Source organism: Leopardus geoffroyi, chromosome E1 (assembly GCF_018350155.1).
Source record: "Leopardus geoffroyi isolate Oge1 chromosome E1, O.geoffroyi_Oge1_pat1.0, whole genome shotgun sequence".
Classification (NCBI taxonomy): domain Eukaryota; kingdom Metazoa; phylum Chordata; class Mammalia; order Carnivora; family Felidae; genus Leopardus; species Leopardus geoffroyi.
The window spans coordinates 29,630,693-29,654,921 of NC_059330.1; the positions used below are offsets into that span (position 1 = coordinate 29,630,693).

At 42.8% G+C, this 24,229-nt stretch overlaps 1 protein-coding gene across 2 annotated transcripts; it reads left to right on the top strand.

Annotated features, from left to right (window-relative positions):
* The first annotated feature begins 1,169 nt into the window (after positions 1-1,169).
* On the top strand, positions 1,170-20,338 carry COIL (coilin). 2 transcript variants are annotated; one of them, XM_045488296.1, is made up of 7 exons: positions 1,170-1,451; positions 10,428-11,541; positions 11,664-11,747; positions 12,166-12,213; positions 14,761-14,830; positions 17,486-17,574; positions 19,366-20,338. In XM_045488296.1, the coding sequence occupies exons 1-7, from the start codon at positions 1,207-1,209 to the stop codon at positions 19,453-19,455; spliced, it is 1,740 nt and encodes a 579-aa protein (XP_045344252.1). In that variant the 5' UTR covers positions 1,170-1,206; the 3' UTR covers positions 19,456-20,338. The 2 variants fall into 2 exon arrangements, with proteins under 2 accessions (XP_045344252.1, XP_045344253.1); XM_045488297.1 differs by lacking the exon at positions 17,486-17,574.
* Positions 20,339-24,229: the final 3,891 nt, after the last annotated feature.

The window sequence follows — 24,229 nt, forward strand, 5'->3', positions numbered from 1 at the left end:
GCATCCAGAAACACTTGACCTAATAAATAAAAAAAAAAAAAGGCAGCTCCATTTCGTTAATAGATGTTTCCATGTCCATTTTATTTTCCCTGTTTAATAATTATGTACCAAAATGTGTGATGTTTTATGCTATTTTGATCAGTTGTGTACCATTCGTAACAGTAATAATAACTCAATCAGAAGATCTACAGCATTAGGGTTACAGGAAAATAAAATTTCCCAAAAAATTTTCTTTCAATGTGTCCACTGACTACAAAATATTAGCATTTACTAGTCCAGCAACCTTGGGTTAGTTACTTAATCTAAACCCTTTTTTTTTAATCTTCAAAATGGGAATAGTAATAGTTCACAATTCATATCTTTGTCATGAAAACTAAAGGAATTAATATGCTATGTGAACGGATGGAATGGAAATTTGAATGATGTACACTTTATGATTTACTTACCTAGTGGTTAATAAGGGGGCTTATTTTTATATTTTAAAATATGGATGGGGCACCTGGGTGGCTTAGTCGGTTGGGCATCTGACTTAGGCTCAGGTCATGATCTTGCGATTCAGGAGTTCGAGCCCCAGGTTGGGCTCTGTGCTGACAGCTCAGAGCCTGAAGCTCAGATTCTGTGTCTCCCTCTCTCTCTGCCCCTCCTCCACTTGCGCTCTGTGTCTCTCAAAAATAAACATTAAAAAAATAAAAATAAAATATGGATGGTGGTAGCTATTACACCAATAAGGTCTTTCAATTCCACTAGGCACATGTAAAGGAGTGACAAGTGGTTTTATTTTAAACGTATATTTACAATATACCAGGAAACGCATCTTTTCCAACTCTTTACCAACGAAAAAATTGTCAAATGTATTGGGAGTAACTGCTTTTTTGAAATTCTTTTCCATATATAAGCAAATATCTTAGAAGACAACGACTGAGAAGTGCTTGTTTATCCAGAGAGTTGCCTAAATTTCGACCCTGCATAGAACTCAGCGGGAAAGGAATGAAGGCATTTATTTCACTTATGCCCTTCCCTAGCCCAGCGATGAGCAAAATTGAATCGAATCAACCCCGCTCCGCGTTCTTGCGGGTCACGGGAGCCTGCAGTAGCCACTGGCAGCCAATAGAGGGCACACGTTAAAGGGCCCCAGGGGGCGGGCCGCCGAGCACGCCTCTCGGTAGCCCTGTGGTGTCTCTCGGCTTCCGTTGAGCAACGGGCAAGATGGCGGCCTCCGAGACGGTTAGGCTACGGCTTCAATTTGATTATCCGCCTCCAGCTACCCCTCACTGCACGGCCTTTTGGCTTCTCGTCGACTTGAACAGATGCCGAGTGGTCACGGATCTCATTAGTCTCATCCGCCAGCGCTTCGGCTTCAGTTCTGGGGCCATCCTGGGCCTCTACTTGGAGGGGGGGCTTCTGCCCCCAGCCGAGAGCGCGCGCCTGGTACGAGACAACGACTGCCTCAGGTGGGCGAGGCGCGGGGCTGGGGGTGGCGGGGTGGGCGGTGGGCCGGGGACGCGCCTGCGCACGCCCGGGGCGCCTCGGGCCTCTGGAGGCCGCGCGTGGGTGAGGGGTGTGGAGTGGGGGTGGGCGTAGGGTGGGGCTGTCAAGCTGCTCATTCGTGCACCGGGGGGATGCTGATTGGTCTAGGCCGGGATGGGGCTCAGGAATCTGCACTGGGAGGAGCATCCTTCCCGGAGTGCTCCGGGGGCAAGTGGTTAGTGGGACAAACCTGGGAAGACAGTGATCTGGTGCCTGGGCCGGGCGCGTGCTTCTTGCAACCTTGATTTAGCAAGCGCGTTCTTAGCCAGACACTGTGTTACATGCGCCCGATGCGGATGTGCATGAGACCTGGCCTTCCCCTGGCGGCTGGCAAGGTCAGGTGCAGGGGGCCCAGGCAAATAGAACAGTCATGTTCTCTTCCAAGCGTGCAGTTTGTCCAGCCTTAGTAAGCTCCTGCCAGATCTCCTGAGACTTACGGTGTCATTCTTGCCTCACCTGGGTATTTTATGGTTCATTTAAGTAGGTGTTTGGGACCTTTTGGGTTGTGAATTGGAAAATAAAATAGTTTTAAATATGCTTTTGGAAATCAAAAAAAAAAAAAAAAATGATACTGAGGGGGGCGCCTGGGCGGCTTAGTCAGTTGAGCTCAGACTCTTGATCTTGGCTCAAGTCATGATCTTACAGTCGTGAGGTCCTGCTCTGAGTAGGGCTCTGGGCTGAGAGTGCAAAGTCTACTTGGGATTCTCTCTCTCCCTCTGTCTTTGCCCTTTCCCTGCTCTCGCTCTCTCTCTCTCTCTCTCCAAATAAACAAATAAATAAAATTTAAAAATGACACAGAGGTGGGTATCGAGGAGCCATTGTGGTATGAATTGCCCATGTGTGGTTGATTTGTCTCAATAAAATGGTAAGACAGGATCATTTCAGTTTGGATTCTTATCTTAGACTAATTTATTCAGGGCTTCTTTTTAAAACTTCAGGTACAATGAAAAAGTTCTAGAGTTTTGAACCAGGCTGCTTCCTCTGCTTGCTCTTTGTTGAATATTCTTTCCTTAGAGCATGTCAGATTCATGAGATTTCTTCAGAACATCAGGGAATTCAGTTCGGAACGATTACTACATCTTTGTGTGTGTGTGTCTCTCTTAAAAATGGAATGCTGTGATTTACTAATGTTTAGTCGTTTCTAAAGACAATTTGAAATAGTTAAAATTTCAAAAAGAGTTCTTTTTCCTTTTTATTCACTGAAATAGCTTTCCATTATTTGTGCAATTCAGGAACTGCTTAAATGTTACGGTTGTAAGGACTGTATCCCCTCCTGTGAAGTTTACTTTCTGACCTAATGAATTACTAACTTGCTGCTCACTAACTGCAGTGCATTATACCTCAAGTAATGAATCACCTGGGAATTACACTCTGTATAATGAAGTGAACAATGTCAAAAGCAAATGATGATGGCTCTTATAAGAAATAAACATAGCACAGTGGCAGGCCGAATTCCTCCTGAACACTTCAAATGCATAACTGTGTATGGTAAGAAATATCTCTGTAGCTGGCTTCAGTGGTTAATGGGGCAGACCTTAGGAAAAAAATTGAATTTGTAAAAATTTTTGTTTAAAAATTTTTTTTAATGTTTATTTATTCTTGAGACAGAGACAGAGTGTGAACAGGGGAGGGGCAGAGAGAGAGAGGGAGACACAGAATCCGAAACAGGCTCCAGGCTCTGAGCTGTCAGCACAGAGCCCGACGCAGGGCTCGAACCCACGAACTGTGAGATCATGACCTGAGCCGAAGTCGGACGCCCAACCGACTGAGCCACCCAGGCGCCCCAATTTGTAAAAATTTCGTATGTTTTTGTGGTTTCCTGTTTTCCATCATTTCTGTCTTCCCCCAACAGATTCACCTTTCTCCAGAGCTGCAGAAGAAAGCCTAGTCTCTTTTTTTTAAAGGTTCCTAATATTGTTGGAGTAGACCAAGATAACTAGTTTCATGTTTTTGTATGTTACCTTCTTGTGTGATGCAGGCAGGCAGCCTGGATAATTACACTAGATTGTGTTGCTAAGCGCAGGAGACAGTGGAGAAGGGAGAGATCTTCGTGAAACACAAGGGGTCAGGGACTTTCGCAGCATCTTGAAGGACATGTAGGAAATGGAAATGTTGGGTAGCCCATTACTAGTGGAGGCAAAAGCTAGCCTGACTCGGTGAAGAGATGTGTCTGGCCGCAGAAGGATTCTGGAGGGGTTGCCGGGAGTACTGAAAAGTCTAATGGGAAAAGGTGAGCCAGGTGGTGGATATCCCATGAGGCTTCCCAGAGGTTTCTCCTCACTTGTATGCCACGGCCATTTCCTCACGGCCCATTCTCTTACGCGCCCGCAGTCTGACTTTTTCTGCTTTGACAGACGAAAAAACATTTATACTTTAAAATGGCTCAAGGTAAAGAGTCCCTTATTTATCTTCTCACGTACTCTTTCCGGTATTACTCCACTCTCTAGAAGTATCCTCAGTTAAGTTTGGGGTCTGTCTTCCAGGATTTTTTCTAGGAAGACGCAAACATATACTTTTTAAATACACATGCCATTATAATATACATATTGTCCTGCACCTGACTTTTTTTTTTTTTTTTTTAAGAGAGACAGAGCGAGTGCCATTGGGGGAGAGGGGCAGAGAGAGAGAGAGAGAGAGAGAGAGAGAGATGGGGAAAGGCAGAGAGAGTGGGAGAGAGAGAATCCCAAGCAGGCTCCACATTGCCAGCATGGAGCCTGAGGGGCTCGAACTCATGAATCGTGAGATCATGACCTGAGCTGAAATCAAGAGTTGGATGCTTAACCGACTGAGCCACCCAGGCACCCTGAGAGAGAGAGAATCTTAAGCAAGTTCTGTGCTGAGCGCAGATCTTGATGCAGGACTTGACCCCATGACCCTGGGATCATGACCTGAGCCAAAATTAAGAGTCTGACTCTCAACTGACTGAGCCACCCAGGCACCCCTGCACCTCACTTTTTTTGTCTAACATATCTTGGGTATCTTTCATTTTAGTGTATATAGTATGTGATGTACATCATTTTTTTTTTAATTTATTTTATTTTTTTGTTTTATTTAAAATTTTTTTTTCAACGTTTATTTATTTTTGGGACAGAGAGAGACAGAGCATGAACGGGGGAGGGGCAGAGAGAGAGGGAGACACAGAATCGGAAACAGGCTCCAGGCTCTGAGCCATCAGCCCAGAGCCTGACGCGGGGCTCGAACTCACGGACCGCGAGATTGTGACCTGGCTGAAGTCGGAAGCTTAACCGACTGCGCCACCCCGGCGCCCCTATTTTTTTGTTTTAAAGAGAGAGTGCATGAGCTGGGGAGAGGGGCAGAAGGGGGGAGAGAGAGAGAGAGAGAGAGAGAGAGAGAGAGAGAAAGAGAAAGAGAAAGAGAGAGAATCTTAAGCAGGTTCCATGCTCAGTGTGGAGCCTGACGCAGGGCTCAATCCCACAACCCTGGGATCATGACCTGAGCCAAAATCAAGAGTTGGATGCTGAACCCTATGAGCCACTCAGGTGCCCCTACATGCTTCTTTTTAAATGCCACATAGTAGGAGTGCCTGGGCGGCTCAGTCAGGTGAGCGTCCAACTTCAGATCAGGTCATGATCTCACGGTTCATGGGTTTGAGCCCCAGGTCAGGCTCTGTGCTGACAGCTCAGAGCCTGGAGCCTGCTTCGGATTCTGTGTCTCTTTCTCTTTCTGCCCCTCCCCTGTTTACGCTCTGTCTCTGTCTCTCAAAAATAAATAAATATAAAAACAATGTTTCTTAAATGCCACATAGTATTCTTTTACATGCCTTAAATTTATTTAACCAATTTCTTACTAATGGACATTTTAGGTTGTTATCTTAGTTCATTTGGGCTGTTATAATAAAAATACCATAATCTGGGTAGCTTATAAACAACAGAAATTGGCACCCGGGTGGCTCAGTCAGCTAAGTGTCCTACTTCAGCTCAGGTCATGATCCTGAGGTTTGTGAGTTTGAGCCCCGAGTAGGGCTCTGTGCTGACAGCTCAGAGCCTGAAGCCTGCTTTGGATTCTGTGTCTCCCTCTCTCTCTGCCCCTTCCCTGCTCACACTCTGTCCCTGTCTCTCTCTCAAAAATAAATAAACATTAAAAAATTTAAAAAATAAATTAAAGGGGCGCCTGGGTGGCTCAGTCGGTTAAGCGTCCGACTTCGGCTCAGGTCATGATCTTGCTGTCCGTGAGTTCGAGCCCCGCATCGGGCTCTGTGCTGACAGGTCAGAGCCTGGAGCCTGTTTCAGATTCTGTGTCTCCCTCTCTCTCGGACCCTCCTCTGTTCATACTCTGTCTCCCTCTGTCTCAAAACTAAATAATAAATGTTAAAAAAAAATAAAAATAAATTGAAAAATAAAGCAACGGAAATTAATTTCTTACAGTTCAGAGACTGGGGAGTCCAAGATCAAGGTGCCAGCAGATTTGGTGTCCAGTGAGGTTTGCTTTCTGGTTCATAGATGGCACCTTCTCACTGTGTCCTCATGTGGTGGACGGGACTAGGAAGTGTTGTGGGGTCTCTTGTGTACGAGCACTAATCTGATTCATGAGGGGTCCACGCTCATGGCCTAAGCAGCTTCCAAAGTCCCCACTTCCTAATTCCATCACATTGGTGGTTAGGATTTCAACATGGATTTTGTGGGGACACCAGCATTTCGACCATGGCATTTTTTTTGTTTTGTTTTTGTTTCTTAAGATTTTATTTTTAAGTAATCTCTACGTGGGGCTCAAATTCACAACCCTGAGATCAAGAGTCACATGTTCTACCAACTGAGTCAGCCAGGCACTCCCCATGGTAGTTGTTTTCTGGTTTCCACTGGTAAACATTGCTGTAGTGAGCATTCTTGCATGTCTGTGTGTGCTTGGGCAGTGATTCAGCCGGATGCATTCCCAGAAGAGGTACTTGTTGGTCAAATTTTAAAATTTGGTAAGTACCGTCAAATTAGCCTCCAGAAAAGTTGCACAGGTCTGTCTTTATACCAACAATATAGGAGTTACTTTTTTTTTCAGTATTGTGTGAAAAGGAAGACAGCAGTGTGATTAAGAATTCAAGGTCGGGAGTCAGAACCCTGGGTGTGCATCTTGACTCATCAGTTGTGTTCCCTTGGTCCAGTAACTTTACCTCTCTGAAGGTGATAATGCCACAGCCAGACGGGAGGGAGACTGCAGGGAACAGAGGGGACCCACAGAGAGTCCAGCTCTACCTTTTTACTCTCCTTGTTGAATTTCATCTCCGTTTGATGGGACAAATTCATTAAAGCCCACTAACTCCTGCCCTGGGAGGACTAACAACATTTATTGTATTAACGAAAATTAGAGTTAACATTTGGATAGTACTTGCTCTGAGTCTGGCACTGCCCTAAATATACATGATAGCTCATCTGAGTATTAAAATTATTATTACTATCCCCATTTTTACAAATGAGAAAGGTTGAGATACTATTTTAAAAATTTAAAGTGGCAGAACAAGGATTTGAATCCAATCGCTTGGGCCTTGGCCAAAAGTGGGTGGCCCGCAGTGGGTGTGGGGGTCAGGCTATGCAGTTGGACGTGCCTGTATTTCTGTGTGATCGAATCCTAGAAGTGAAGTTGCACATTTAGGGGCGCCTGGGTGGCTCAGTCAATTGAGCGTCCGACTTCGGCTTAGGTCATGATCTTGTGGTTTGTGAGTTCGAGCACCACATCGGGCTCACTGCTATCAGCACAGAGCCAGTTTCAGATACTCTGTCTCCCTCTCTCTGCCCATCCCCCCCCCCCCCCCCCCCCCCCCCCCCCCCCGCATAAGTAAACATTAAAAGAAAGAAAATAAATTGCACATTTAAAGGAAGCACCTTGGGGCACGTGGCTGGCTCAGTCTAAAGAGCATGTGACTTTTGATCCCGGGGTCTGAGTTCAAGCCCCACAGGGGGTGTCGAGATTACTGAAATAAATAAATCTTAAAAAAAAAAAAAAAGGAGCGCCTTGCATTTTGATAGTATCACCTGGCTTGCCCTACAGAGTTTGCATGAACACTGGAGAGTCTGTTTTAGAAATTTCTTGGAATTAAATCTCTTTCACTGCTAATTACATAGGTAATTCACTTCTCTTTGTACAAGGACAGCTATGTTTGTTGTCTGTGATCCAAGTAGAGAAATGAAGGACATTGCCAGGGAAAGTGCATACCCTGAAAGGAATTGGTTGGTAACTTGGCAGACCCAGGTGAACCATTTCTTACTCTCTGGATGGATTTTGTTCCTCAACCTTATTATGTTCCCAAGAGAAATGATTCTCCTCAGGAATCACAGATAGTGAATAAGGCGGCAGCAGTCATAGGTCATACCTTCATATCAGAATCCACAGATTCACTGCCTTCAGAATGGGTAGGGTGATGCCAAGGGCTGCTTTTGTAAGCATGAGGGTCTTGCAGGCTCCTCTGAAAGGCAGCAGGTGCCGGGTTCCAGTGATTTAATAAACCGCAATGACTGAACAGAGTCTTGCAACCATTTTCAAAGTTTGATGGAAAATTCAGTCCTAATTGGTTGCCTTAGAATTGAAACTTGAATCATAGCATTGCTACATAGTAAAACAAATTAATCAAGAATGTCAAGGGACAATCCATTATTCTTACAAGTTCCCCAGTTGTTCTTAGAGTCACAGGATTTCCAGCTAGTTTTTGCCCATTTAAGAATCACTTCCTTGCTGCTGGATGCTAAAGTCCATCCTGGGAATAGAAGATGATGTGTTTTTATAATCTAAATCTCTGATCGTTCATACTTTTTTTTTCTCTCTTTATCCTGATATCAGTAGCTTTGACTTTGCTTTGTATGTGTCTGTGTATCTGTGTATTCTGAAGAATAATTGAGGGTTTTTTCACCTGCCACACTGAGATAAATCCACCGGTATTACAGTCCCTTAAAAGAATTTAAAGAATGCTTATATATTCTTATTCACCAATTATACTTTATTTTCAAATATGATTATACATCTTTCACTGGTTACTAAAAAAAATTGATGAAATATATAGCTGGATATAAACATATTAAAAGTATATTGCCTGTTTTTAGCAGACGATTTTGAGCACCCACTATGAACTTGACACTAGGGACACTCTGGGCTCTCTGTCATTGGACTGCACATATTAAAGGTAGCTGTTGCCAGGCCATGGAGCAACAGAGCTCCTTTACTGTAATCATTTTGGATGAAATGTGTGTTAGGGTTCTTCAGAGAACCGGAAGCAATAGGAAATGATAAATACATAGAGATATGAATCTTTTATAAGGAATTGGCTCATGAGATTAAAGAGGCTGAGCGGTCCCAAGATTCACAATTGGCAAGCCAGAGACCTAAGACAACCGATGATAAAGTTCCAGTCCAAGTCCAAAGGCCTGAGATCCAGGGGAGCCGATGGTGTAAGTTCCAGCTCTAGTATGAGTCTGAAGGCAGGAGCAGGCTGAGGCCCCAGCTCAGACAGTTGGGCAGAGAGAGGGAATTCTGTTCAGACCTTTAATGGATCGAGTCAGACCCACTCACATTGGGGTGGGCCATCTGCTGGACTTAGTGTACCCATTCAAAAATTTTTTTCTTTAATGTTTTTTTATTTTTGAGACAGAGGGAGACAGAGCATGAGTGGGGGAGGGGCAGAGAGAGAGGGCCACACAGAATCCGCAGCAGGCTCCAGACTCTGAGCCCAGAGCACAGAGCCCAACGAGGAGCTTGAATCCATGAACCGTGAGATCATGACCTGAGTGGAAGTCAGGTGCTTAACTGACTGAGCCACCAAGGCATTAGTCTACCCATTCAAATATTAATCTCATCTAGAAATATCCTCACAGACAAACCCAGAATGATGTTTAACCAAATATCTGGGCTGTCATGGCCCAGTCAAGGTGACACATAAAATTAATAATCACAGAATGTCATGGAATTTTGCGATGGCTGTCACTGTCCCAGAGAACATAACTTGTTAGAAGGTTTTCCTAAATTTCAACAAAATAAAAATGAAGTCTGATTTTAAGAAAAAGCAGCCCACATTTAAAAATAAAAATTTTTATTTATTTATTTTTTTTAATTTTTTTTTTTTTTTAATTTTTTTTTTTCAACGTTTATTTATTTTTGGGACAGAGAGAGACAGAGCATGAACGGGGGAGGGGCAGAGAGAGAGGGAGACACAGAATCGGAAACAGGCTCCAGGCTCTGAGCCATCAGCCCAGAGCCTGACGCGGGGCTCGAACTCACAGACCGCGAGATCGTGACCTGGCCGAAGTCGGACGCTCAACCGACTGCGCCACCCAGGCGCCCCAAAAATTTTTATTTTTAATACAATTTAAGTTGGTTAAACGTCCGACTCTTGATTTTGGCTCAGGTCATGATCCCACGGTTTGTTTCCTTACCCCACTCCACACACGTGCATGCTTCTCTCTCTCAAAATAAATAAACATTTAAAAAATAAAAAGAAAATAAAAAGAAGAGTAGGTACTCTGCAGTATCACCATTTGGGGTAGGCGGCATAATAGAGTGGAGAGATTGTGAACTTTGAAGTTAGACAGACTGAGGTTTGAATCCCATCTTTGCTGCCTATTAGCTGTGGACTTTGGGTGGGTTACTTATCTGAACTGTAATTCTGTGATCTGTCTTAAAATGAAGCATACCTACTTCATGGTGGCATTTGATTAGAGAAAATGTCTAGGAAATGCTTGGGATGCAGTAGATATTCAGTAAATAAAACTTGTCACTTCAAAGTTGACTCTAAGGGATGCCATATAGACCATTTTGTCAAAAAGAGTCTTTTGTCCTGAAGTTACTTGACATTTTTTCATTGACTGATGACAGGTATAGTGTGTGGCCATCCTGGTATCTAACTGTGTCCCAGAGACATGCCTGTGAATGACTCACTGTAGCTTTCTCTCTTGTTGTCTTGCTAGAGTTAAATTAGAAGAGAGAGAAACTGCGGAGAATACTGTAACAGTCAAGAATGGTGACGATAGTCATTTATTACCCAGAAAAGCAAAGAAGAGGGCATTTAAGTTGGAGGAGGGTGAAGAAACCGAACTAGATTACAGAAATTCAAAGAAACATTGGAAGAGGCAAGAGAACAGTAGCAATGGGAAGACCTTGGATCTAGAACCTAAAGCTGCCACAGATCAGAGTATGAGGAAAAAGGGCAAGAGGAAAAACAAAGCCATGTGTGGTGTAGTGGATGGTGATGACGAAGAAACCAAAAGAAAGTCACCAAAGAGGAAGGAGAAATGTGAACTTAAAAGGCAGACCAAGAACTCCAGGTCTTCTAAAGCACAGACGGTGAAGGACTGGGCCATCTCGAACTGTGGTCCTCTGAAAAGTTCACTTGCTAGGAACAGCCTTGTCAAAGCCAAAAGGAAAGGCGGCGCGGGCGTCTGTCCAAAAGACAGCCCCATTTCCTCCTCAGAGTCCGAGTCTTCTCATGAGTCCACCAGTGATGGTGTCAGCAATGTCCTCTTGGAGGTCAGAAATTCCTCAGAGAAAACATCAGCTGAGTTATCAAAGGAAGGGCCCTCGACAAAACACAAGACTGCAAACAAAGTGGCTGCCAAAACTGGCTTCACCTGTGCGGCCGTCAAGTGCAAGACGACCAGAGCATCATCTTCCAGTTCGGACTCCAGCTCGGAGTCGGACGACCAGTGCACGGTGTCGAAGAGTACCCCGGAGCGTGCTGCGGGTTTCTTAAAGCCTGTAGGCCTCTTTGCAGGAAGAGGCTGTCCGGGCCCGGGGCCGTGCGCGCAGACCCCACACGCTGCCGGGTGGAAGCTCTCGGACGCAAACGGTGCCAGACAGGCTCCTCCCGGGCCCCCTCCCAACGTGACTCTCCCCACCAGTTTGGGAAGAGGCTGCGGGAGAGGAGAGGACCTTCTTTCTTGGAAGGGAGCTAGGGGTCGGGGTGTGCGGGGGAGAGGCCGGGGCCGAGGGCAAGCTGTTTCCTTTGTGTTAAATAGAAACCCTGAGTATCAGAAGCACCAGCAACTAAATGAAATGGTAACAAACTCCTCTACTATTATCCAGGCAAGTATGATTTATCGTGAGTGCGCTTCTTCCGCTAGGCCCGTGGGGTGTGTCTGCAGTTGATGTCACGGCTTCACTTTTGTCACCAGTAACAAAGTCACGTGACTCATGCTGTCTTTCAGAATCCGGTAGAGACACACAAGGACTACAGTTTGTTACCGCTGTTAGCAGCTGCCCCACAAGTTGGAGAAAAGATTGCATTTAAGGTACATTTTAAAACAACAATTACCACCAAAAAGATTCTTCTCCCTCCAAATAAACTTACTCATTGGCAGGTCAGGATTATATATGTGTATGTACTAGACCCTTTCCAGATCATATCTGTCCTGTTCTTGTGCCTAGCATGTAGTAGGTACCTACTTATGGTTTTCTGAATGAATAAAAATGGCTGAGCTTGGTGTGTGGAACCTAGCAAGCGCTCAGTTAAGAAAGGCTCTGCATAGCACCAACCCCTCTCCACCCCAAACCGAAGAATCCTCTCCCACTGGAACTTCTGTCCCGCCGCAGGTCATGGCAGGGCTCCCAGAATGGTGGAGTGGGCACCCCGCCACTGCATGTTTTCTTGGGGGCAGGGGAGAGGAACTGCGGGGCTTGTGTATTTGTGGGCTCTTTCTTCTTTTTTAGCTTTTGGAGCTGACATCCGATTATTCTCCTGATGTCTCTGACTACAAGGTAAGGCTTTTTATTTAAAAATAACTAAGTGTCAGTATATTAAACAAGCTAAAGTCATATTTAATACTGCTAATATGGATAATTTTGATTTTTTTTCAGTAAATAATGTTGTAGAAAATGGGAGCATTATCAAAACGTAAACTTTTTAACAGTATCACTGTGGAGCCTCCAGTGTTATTTCCTTACATCTGGGGAAGAATGTAGAATAATGACAAGTTTAATTCTTTTAAAGTCATTTTTTTTTTTTTCTAACCAGCTTAGACAACCAGCTTAGCAAGCTTATTTGAATGCCACTCTCCCAGGATCCTAAACTTTGAAAGAAAATACTAAATAGCTTTCAGCCAGAAAATTTGATTACTTTCATCATAGGAATCTCTTTCATATAATTGTGAATTACTGCAGATTCTTATGGTCTAACATGGCCCCTTTTATATTATCTCTTCACCACAGGTAATTCACGAGTACTGTCCCTGTAATTTATTCATTTAACACGTGTATGGGACTTCACATTGGCATGAGCTTTATCACAATTCAGTAAAAGTTTGACCCCATCAGTGGGATTACAGAATTACATGTTCCCTTCCTTTTTTCATCCATTCAAAATTTTGTTGAAAACTTTGTTAAAGTGGTGCCTGGGTGGCTCAGTCGGTTGAGCGCCTGACTTTGGCTCAGGTCATGATCTCACAGTTCATGAGTTTGAGCCCCGCGTCGGGCTCTGTGCTGACAGCTCAGAGCCTGGAGCCTGCTTCGGATTCTGTCTCCCTCTCCCTCTGCCCCTCTCCTGCTTGTGCTCTGTCTCTCTCTCAAAAATGAATACATTAAAAAAAAAAAAAAAGAAAACTTTGTTAAAATGCACATTTTTTAATTTTTATGTAATATACGGAATATAAGTCCATTTAAAAAATGAGTTGATACCTTGGAAGACTTTTTTTAAACCTTGAAAGATTTTTAAAATCTTGGTAAGAACCTTTCCTCAAAAGTAGGCTGGAAGGTAGGTCAGTTCTGGGTAACTGGTATTTTATCACATTTTTCATCTTGACCCCTTTATATAGGTGACATATAATTTGTCATCTAAATCAGGATACTTGTGCATGAAAAGGGTTAATATTATATTGATAATTATCCTGGAAGGAAATGTAAATGGACTTGTCTTGGGCAAACCAGGATGTTTTATCACCTTACCCTAGATAATTACTTTAATTCTGTGATGTACTACAAGATAGAAATATAGAATTGGTATGTTCTACAACCTCTACAAACTATGATTCTAGATGATACTGATTTTTTTATTTTTTATTTTTATTATTGGTTTTTTATTAAAATTTTTTTTAATGTTTTTTATTTTATTTTTGAGAGACAGAGACAGAGCATGAGCGAGGGAGGGACAAGAGAGAGGGAGACACAGAATCCGAAGCAGGCTCCAGGCTCTGAGCTGTCAGCACAGAGCCCAAAGCAGGGCTTGAACTCATGAACCGTGAGATCATGACCTGAGCTGAAGTCGGCGCTCAACCGACTGAGCCACCCAGGCGCCCCATTATTGGTTTTTTATTTCAGAGAGAAAGTGCATGAGTGGGGGAGAGGGACAGAATAAAAAGGGCCTTGGGGGAGAATCTTAAGCAGGATCCACGCTCAGCACAGAGCCTAATACAGGGCTTGATCCCATGACTGTGGGATCACAACCTGAGCTGAAATCAAGAGTTGGACGCTCAACCAACTGAGCCTCCCAGACACCCTGATTCTGATTATTTTTAATGCATATTAAATCTATGTTGGTCATCACAGTTCTTACCCTGGAAAGCTATTTTCTTACTTTCCCGGTATTTAGAACTTTCTGGAAATGATTTTCAAAACCATTTGGAAAGTGAAAATCAGTACCAGTTTTTTTTTGCCTTGACCTCAAGTGCTGTTATCTAGCTTGATCACTAGCTTTATTCCTGAAGCTTGTCTTCAAAAGTTAAATCTGTCTTCAAAGGATGTAGTCTCCTCCACGCTCGACCCTGTCTCACGTGTACGTACTACCTGTGGGATTTTAATTGATGAAGGTGGCTGAGTGATGCCACAGAAGTCAGTGCAATGAAAGAAGAATTTATTACTTATGTTTCCCGAGGGAGGGGGAATGCCACGCCATGCAGGACCCCGGAGGAAAGCACCAGGGTGTCATCCAGAGGCCGAGACAGGAGTGAAGAGAAAGCCCGGGCAGGGCCTTTATTGGGGTTTCCTTGGGATAGGCCAGGCGGGATGGGGGAAGCAGTTTAGGATTGGCTCGTTTGAATAATTAGCAGACTTTGGGCTATAGGGGCCGTGCCTAGTTGTGTGGTACCTGACCCTGGAATGATTTAGATTCAGGGGAAATATTGGCTTGGTGTGTGGGAGTTTTATTTCTCCTACATATTGATTTATTAAAGAAAAAAAGTTTTCATATTGAGATAAAATTTATGTAATGTAAAATTTACCATTTTAACCATTTTAAAGTGTATAATTCAGTGGTTTTAGTATATTCCAGTGTTTCACCTGCTGGTTTTTGACTTGGACTTTTATTTTTGAAAGGAAGGAAAAATACTAAGCCACAATCCAGACACCCAGCAAGTAGATATAGAAATTCTTTCATCCTTACCTGGTGAGTCTTGTAGAAAAGAATTCGAAAATTTAGTCTCTTTATATCTACATTGGTTTCTAAATAGCTTTTACACACAGGAGCTGCTCTCTTGCTTGGCCTCTGGGACTAACTGTCCACTATCCCTGTCCGCACAGAGCAGCCCAGGAGACCCGAGCTCCCCCTAGTGGAGGTGTGTGTCCACTATGGATTGTTGGATCTGTTTACAAAGCTGTTAGGCAAGTTGTTCTTATTCCTGTGATTATGCAGTTTCATAAAAACTGCATAAACTAATGAACATTGATTGCAAAAAGAATTATTTCTGTGAAACCCAAGTTGAATGCCGACCCAGGAGTATAACTAAGAAATTTACTATTCAATCGTGTGGGTGGATCTGCTTTGAGATTGGGAGGAATCGCTTCTCGGCCTTTTGGCTAAAATCAAGTGGAGATTGGGAGGAATCTGGTAAAAATCTAGGAAGATTCTGAACTCAGGCTGCCTTGCTAGTGTTTGCATTTTTGTATCCCTTTAGAAGAACTCAGAACTGGAAATTGTAGAAATTGCAGATATACATTAAGTATGTGGTTTATGAAAGAAAGAGAACTCTAGTCAGTGGGCTCCTAAGACCTTCTCAGGTCTATCTCCAAAGATTGGCAAATGAGCATACTTCAGTGTGTTAAGTCAAAATAGAATGTCTAAAGTATATGTGCGTGCACACTCTCACACATCGTTTTAAATGGCTCCCTGCTTTATCCCTGATTCATCTCACCCATTATTGGTTCTAAAATCTGAGAATAAGAGAGCTTTTACTGTATGTGGCTTCACTTGGGTTGTGTTGTAGGGGTCCCTGGCCACAGATCAGGGGAGACCCTTTTTCTTTAGCAGACCCGAAGGCAATTAATTATATTCTCTTTGTGTTTAAATAATGTAATGAGTAAAAGATTCAAAACTCCCGTACACAGTAATCAGTTAACATGGTTTTCCAACGAAGTCCCTTTATAATGTTAAGTAAATGATTAGATATAACTTAAATTGGTTTTCCAGCTTTCTTCTCATTAGGTTTTATTTGAGGAAATCTCTCTTCCTAGGAATGGTGGGCAAAGAAATTTGTCCATGGTCAGATTCCACGACACAGCCTGATCACTGCTTGTCAGGTGATTGACAGTGATAACATCCAATTAGAACTTTTCTTCTTTGGGGCATCAAGAAGTGTCTTTTATCTGCTCACTGGTGGAAATACATAGTCCTCGCTTTGCATGGTTCTGATATATAGGAACTTTAGTTACCATGGTTTAGTTAAATAACACCGGTTCCCAAAGACATTAGATATGTTACCTGTTAACTGACTAGTGGCACAAAGTTCTACTAATTCTTCAGTCCACAGATTGCTACGTAAATAACAGATGCCCATCATGATCGGTGACCAGTCATGTCATGTCCTTCCAAGTCTCCTGGTGATAAGTCACCGTGCACCTGTTACTCAGTTCCCATACACGCAGCATCGCATGAGGCTGTGCTGTCTCCTTGTACAATCTCAGTGATAGACCCACAGGGCATCTTACAAAAATGGATAATGGAGGTAGGGAATTGGTCGACAGAGATGAAAGTACAACAAAGAAACAAAAAGTGATAGTTCTGGAGGTGACACCCAAGTGAAGTTTAAACTTGTGGAGTTAGAAGAAACCGCTAACCGTGGGGATGTTGGAACTGCAGTTTATGTGAGCTTGACATAAAGGAAGAAGGTAGTGGTGATGACAGGGATAAAGAGGTCCCGGAGGTGGCATCAGCAAAAACATCACACAATTGCAAAACAGAAACAAAGAAGCTCCAAGAGTTATTTCACGATGATGTCAAGATCTCAAAGGAAAAAATACTGAAAGCTGATCCACGCTTAGAAAGGTGTCTGCAAGTTCCGTAAAGTGTAAAGATTCTCTGTGTTGTTGTTATGCGACAGGAAGGCAAGCACTGTTCAAGCCACCCTTGATAAGTTTCCTTTTCCTTTTTCTTTTCTTTCACCTGATAAGTTTCTTACAAAGAAATAGAACACTAGTTCTCGGTCTTTTTGATGTCTCAGATTACAGTGTACTACATAAATGCTAGTTTTACTATTTTTCATCTCTCTGTACAGTAATTTTAATGTTCTTATAGTTTTTAAAGGTCATGAGACAATCATAATTTTTCCATTGATTATTCAGATAGTTTTGCATGATGTCAGCCTGGATGGTCATTTTTATGGTCCCACACTACCATGCAACGCGAGGATTGCTGTATTACCAAGTAGTAAGCACGTTTAATTTCTGAGGACGGAGCAAAATACACAAATTTTGCAGAATTCATATCACGTTAACCTGCTGAAACAGGTCCTGTATCTGTTGGGTTACCTAATGGTCACACATTCTTTTCTGGGAGTACTAATTACAGTGTATGGAGCTCATTTCTTTTTGACGAAGGAAAGATGGTCTCTGGCAAATGGCCCAGGGGCTCCCGTCTGCTGTTACAGGGTGTTTCCGAGGGTCTCCTGCCACTGAACACTCCATGCTTTCATGTGCGTACCCAGCCTCCACATCAATGGACAATTTGTTTGTGGTTGTTTTTCTAATGATATAAATTCCCTGTAGAGGAACATTTTCACTACCGGGAAATGACTTACTGTCTCTCCTTCCTACCGTCTGGTTTCAGCCATGAAAGAACCTGGGAAATTTGATTTGGTTTATCACAACGAAAATGGAACTGAGGTAGTGGAGTACGCTGTGACGCAGGAGAAGAGGGTAGGCGCGCTTCTCTTCTTGGGATTGCTCGGTCGTCCATTCTCTCTCGACTGGTTGCTGGTGGTCTGGAAGGTGACATCGCAGCCGCCTGAACTGCCTGTATTAAAGTCGTAAAAGATCTAGGCCCTAGGATCTCTGGTCTGCCTACAGGGTGGCGAGTTCAGTGCCCAGTGCAAAGTTAGGGTACCGTCTCGGATCTCAAAGATCCTACAGGACAAGATTCACGAATAACAAAGTCTTATTTAAGATTATAGAGTTGTATAAAATCTTAATTGCATAAGGGTTTCAGTAGAAAAGAACAGTGTATTTAAAAACCTTTATTGATATATACATTGAGAAAATTATACATATGTATACAGCTTGAACGATTATCACAGATGAACATACCTGTGTCACCAGCACCTAGATAAAAGAAATGGGATAGTAACAGCCTCCCCTGGAAATCTCCATCGTGTCTCTTTGCAGTCATTACTACCTCCCAAATATTACCGTGATTCTGACTGATGCCAGCTTAGATGTTTTGAAAAATGACATGAAAATGATGATTCTGTCTTTTGACTTCCATTTAAATCCTTAAATTGCCCTTTTAAGAAGTATATGGTTTAGCTTTTAGGCAGCCAGACTTCCAGAGTTGCTGGCAATGCTGGCTCATGAGGCTATGCTAGCATCAAACTAACTAGCATTTATATTTAAGAAAATGCTTCCGGGGCGCCTGGGTGGCGCAGTCGGTTAAGCGTCCGACTTCAGCCAGGTCACGATCTCGCGGTCCGTGAGTTCGAGCCCCGCGTCGGGCTCTGGGCTGATGGCTCAGAGCCTGGAGCCTGTTTCCGATTCTGTGTCTCCCTCTCTCTCTGCCCCTCCCCCGTTCATGCTCTGTCTCTCTCTGTCCCAAAAATAAATAAATGTTGAAAAAAAAAATTTTTAAAAATAAAAAAAAAAGAAAAAAAAAAAAAAAGAAAATGCTTCCTCTTAAGGTGTTTATATTTGAAAGGTTATGGATATTATTCTGTAGCTTTCAGTATTGCAGACTCACATTTTACCTGAAATGTAAACTTGTAGAAACCCTAACCGGACTGTGTTTTGCTTTGTCTTTAGGATAGATGACACTCTTAGGGATTTATTCCCAAAACACATTTTTAGGGTCTGTGGTAGGATCAGCAGATTTGGCCACATCTCCTGTACTTCTTTATTGGCAACGTATGCCTCTGCGCTTTTTTGTTGAAATGTATTCTTGGAAACTACATTGGAAAATTAAACCTTGGAAGTTTCCCCTCTCTATGCCTATTAAACCGGGGCCTGAAGCAGAGCCTGTAATTACCTCTCCTTGACACTAGATGGCCCTCGTGATTCGTCCACACGGGCCGAGTGTTCCCATTGGCTGCTCTTGGTGAGATGCGAAGCAGCTCCTGGTTTTAGGCAGCACAGGAGAGCGACCGTAGAGCTGCGCAGAGGAACATCAGCAGTCCCGGGAAGAGTGCATGGGCCGCCTAGCCACAGGGTCTTGTTGGGCAAACCTCCCTGACCCCTTTGTAACGACCGCCCTGCGCCCCACCCCACCCCCTGCTCCAAATGAAAGAAGGGTAAAATGTGTTTAAGGTAAAGTGTAGTTGCCTTCTAGGTAAACAAGTTCTTCTGCCCTAATTGAACTCAGCTTACTGGGACTCACATCATTCCAGGTCTTCAACCATTCTGCACAAATGGAAATATACTTGACTGAAGTTTTTAATCGACTAAAACCTAGATGACCTCAAAATGAAGCCTCTAAACCAAATGTTTTGTGTCTTTCCTCAGATCACCGTTTTTTGGAGAGAGTTGATCGATCCAAGACTGATCGTTGAACCTCCGAGTACCATACCAAGTACAGAGCCTGCTCGAGGATGACCTCTCCACCTCCTAGTCTACAAATGTCTTGTTTGTGAAAGGGACTATAACCTGAACTTGTTTTTTTTTTTTTTAAAGATTTGAAAGTTGTATGCGTTTTTTTGTTCACTTTACTGCATAGGAAAAAAATCTACCTCATCATTTAAAATAACATGGGTGTTGCTTTTGTAGACCTTTTTTTTTTCCTTCTTCCAGGCTTAATTTCAGTAACAAAATTTAAAACATGACATTCCCTCCAGGCATTGTTATATATCAGCGTATATGGTTTCTTCTCTTTTTTTTAATTTATTTTTTGACCATCAAGTAGCCATCGTCAGTAGGAGTTTATAACACCAAGTACAAGAAAATGCTGCATATCTTGTTTCAGTAACGTTGTATTAAGTAACATTTTAAGACATGAAAGCATGTTACTTGACCGAATTTTTTAATATTCAAGTTGTTCCATTACATGTGGAGCATCTTATACATTTCAAGTATTTTATACTTGTAACTGTCAAGAATTAAAAAGTAGGTGGGTTTGTTGCAGGCAATGAGTTAAGGAATCCTTTCACATTTTCTCAACTTTAAAATTAAGGATTTTCAGAACCTCGTGTAGAACAGTGAAAATAAGATCTCGTGTATTTGCCTGGGGACAAACGGGTGGTCCACCTGGGTGAGAGGATTTCCTAGGAGTTCGGCCCAGGGAATGTGTTATCTTTCTACAAGATCTCAAGCACCTGGCTGAGTGTGAAGTGAGGACTGAACAGAAACTTCCTTTTCTGTTATTATTCAAAACAGAGCTAAAATGGCTAAATATATACTGTGAAAATTGCTTTCTTTTAACAAAACATCGGGTTCCTCCTTCAGCTTTGCAAATTTCTAAATAAAATCATATTGAACTAAACTTCCATGAGTTGAGTATTGGTGTCTTATTTCACAATGAGGCGAGAGATACCAACAAAATTCATCAGATCTAGGAGCTGTTGGGCCAGTGATGCTGTCCAGTTTTAACCTGGATAACATTTATGTGTATCAAATGTGGATTTATTGATTTGCAATGAAAAGTATTACTCCAGAAAGAGTGAGATCAAAATGGATGGTGGATCTTGGCACTGGGGAAGTTCTTGTGTGGCACACTTTTTTTTTTTTTTTTTAATGTTTATTTTTGAGAGAGTAAGCAGGAGAGGGGCAGAGAGAGAGGGAGACACAGAATCTGAAGCAGGCTTCAGGCTCCGAGCTGTCAGCACAGAGCCCGAAGTAGGGCTCAGACTTCTTAACTCTGAGATCATGATCTGAGCTGAAGTCGGGTGCTTAACCGACTGAACCACCCAGGCGTCCCTTGCACAGCACACTTTCTTTCTAGGGTTTGGAAAACAAATTAAGTTAACTAGTAAGTACCAACAGGTGTATGAATAAATGCTCAACATCATTCATCATCACAGAAATGCAAATCAAAACTACAATGAAACACCACCTTACACCTGTTAGAATGGATATTCTCAAAAAGACCAGAAATAACAAATGTTGGTGAGGATGTGGAGAAAAGGGAATCCACTGTTGGTGGGAATATAAATTGGTACAGCCACTATGGGGAACAGTATGCACCCCTGTATTCATTGCAGCATTGTTTACAATAGTCAAGATACGGAAACAAGTGTCCATCAATGAATGAATGGATAAAGAAAATGTATATGTACATGCACTTCTTCTTCAGCCATAAAAAGGAATGAAATCTTGCCATTTCAGACAACATGGATGGACCTTGAGGGCACTATGATAAGTGAAATAAGTCAGAAAGAGATACTGTGTGATCTCATTTACATGTGGAATCTAAGCAACCCCCCACTCAAAACGAACTCAGATATGGAGGACAGATTGGTGGTTGCCAGTGATGGGGGGGGGAGCAGGTGAGGGATGGGCAAAATGGGCAAAGGCAGAGGTAAAAAGTATAAGCTTCCATTACATGTCATGGGGATGTAATATACAGCATGGTGACTATAGTTAATAATACTACATTACATATTTGGAAGTTCTAGGAGAGCAGATCTTTTTTTTTTATTATTTAAAAAAATTCTTTTTTAATGTTTATTTTTGAGACAGAGGGACGGCATGAATGGGGGAGGGGCAGAGAGAGAGAGGGAGACACAGAATCCGAAGCAGGCTTCAGGTTCTGAGCTGTCAGCACAGAGCCTGATGTGGGGCTCGAATCCTCGGACTGTGAGATCACGACCTGAGCTGGTCAGATGCTCAACTGACTGAGCCACCCAGGCGCCCCTCTAGGAGGACAGATCTTAAAAGTTCTCATCACATAAAGTTTTTTGTGACTATGCATGGTGATAGATGTTAACTGGATTTATTGTGGTTATCATTTTGCAGGGAGTGTATACAAATACCAGGTCATTATGTTGTACACTTGAAACTCATGTTGTATGTCAATTACACCTCAATTTAAAAAGATAATTAATAAACATTGACTAGACCAAAGACAAGTGTTGACCTCAGGGAGTGTTTTCTTCAGTTTATAATCAGTTTATGAGTCCCCCTTTCCCTCTGGAGTAGTGTTTTTTGAACTGTGACTAGCAGCCTACTAGAAGGGTCATGATGTCAAACTAGGAGGGCATGACCTTTCCGAACGATGCAGTACAATAGAAAAATACTGTACCACATCCAGTAAATTTCAGTTTTCTTTATAAAACATAATCTACACATAGCCACGTAAAATGTGGCTGTATTTCTTCTTACTTGAAATCAGATAATTGTCTGATGTGGGAACTCTAAACTATACAGTTTATTCCAGGAGTGAGAGACAAGAGGGGAGATGAGAAAAGGTTCTGGGCAAAAGTAGCCACCAGGGACTAAGTCTTTGCCTCACTTTGCCTGGGCTGGTGGTCCCATTCTAGATGAGGAAATAGGTACTCAGATGCCAGCTATGAATACTATAGGATTAGCCTATGGATTTGAAGAAGCGATGCATCTAATTTCTCCCAACATAATATTCAGTAACTTGCCAAAGATCACCCATCTAGAGGAGAGAGAGTCTAATTTCAGAGCAGTATTTTTTTCCAAGATGTTTTGGTGACTGTCCCTAAAGCTGCTGTGTCTGGCCTGACAGTAAGCAGTGGGGCACCTGCCACACGCTTCCCCCACTGCCACCTGTATCGTTGGGACTGGGAACGTTCTGGCTAATTACTTTCCTGCCCTCACGACTCAGTTTTCTCTATCTTCAGGCTGTCTGCTCACCATTAAGTTCTTTTTTTTTTTAAATTGAATGTCTATATTAATTTTGAAAAACGTTTTAAAGTTTATTTTTGAGAGAGAGTGAGAGAGAGAGAGAGAGAGAGAGCACAAGTGAGGGAGGGGCAGGGAGAGAGGTAGAGCGAGAATCCCAAGCAGGCTCTGCACTGTCAGCACAGAGCCCAACTCAGGGCTCGATCCCACAAACTGTGGGATCATGACCTGAGCTGAAAGTCTGAAGCTTAACCGACTCTGTCACCCACGTGCCCCTAGACAAAAACTTTCAGTTATTTTAAATACGTTCAAAGAACATTAGGAAAACATGTCTAAGGAGATAAAGTGTGAGAATGGTGTCTCTCTCAATAGAGAAAATCAGTAAGGAGGGAGGAAAAAAATTTTTGTTTTAAAGAACCAAATGGAAATTCTGGAGTTGAAAAGTACAAAAACTGAAATGAAAGATTCACTATGGAGTTCAATAGCAGATTTGCGCAGGCAGAAGAAAGAATTTGTGAATCTGGATATATAGATCAATTGAGATAGATGATCCAGTCTGCGAAGCAGAAAGGGAAAAGAGCAAAGGAAAATGAACAGAGCCTCAGAGACCTGTAGGACATCAACAAGCAGACCAACACACACATGATGGGGGTTCCTTAAGGAGAGGGGAGAGGAGGACGGCAGAAAGAATATCTGAAGAAATAGCAAAGGAATAAACAAGGACACCAGAAGATAGCATAAAGGAAGGCGGTTATGGAGAAATAGAAGAACCAAGATGATAGAAGACATAAAAATAAACAGCAAATGGCAGACGTAAATCTTATCAGTAATTTAATGGAAATGAATGAAATGCTCCAATTAAAAGGCGAAGGTTGGTTGGATGCATAAACAAAATGATGCTGTCTATAAAAGCCACGCTTTAAAGACACAAATAGGTTGAAAGGACAAAGATGGAGAAAGAGGTACCACACAAACAGTAACCCGTAAGACAGACCACATTCAGGAAATAAAACAAGTCTCAATAAATTTTAAAACACTGAAAGGGGCGCCTGGGGGGCTCAGTCGGTTAAGCGTCGGACTTTGGATCAGGTCATGATCTTGCAGTTTGTGAGTTCGAGCCCAGCGTCAGGCTCTGTGCTGACAGCTCAGAGCCGGGAGCCTGCTTCGGATTCTGTATCTCTCTTTCTCTCTACCCCTTGTCTGCTTATACACACACACACTCTCTCTCTCTCTCTCTCTCAAAAATAAACATTAAAAAAACCCCACTGATATAGTACAAAGCGTATTCTCCAACCACAATGGGATGAATTTAGCACAATAGTGATGTAGGCAGGCCTGGTCTGAGGACCCACAGTGGGTCCTCAACAGACCAGCCAGGAGGGTCCTTGGCTTCAGGCAGGATAGAAATGAAAGGTGAAGCAGGAGTGATGAAGTTTTGGGGTGATGGTGGCATGGTCTGGAGCCGACGGCCAAGAAAGAATTCTTGAAGATGTCTTTGGTGCAAAAAAGGTGATTTTATTAAAACATGTGGACAGGACCTTTAGGTGGGAGCTGTACTGGGGTAGTA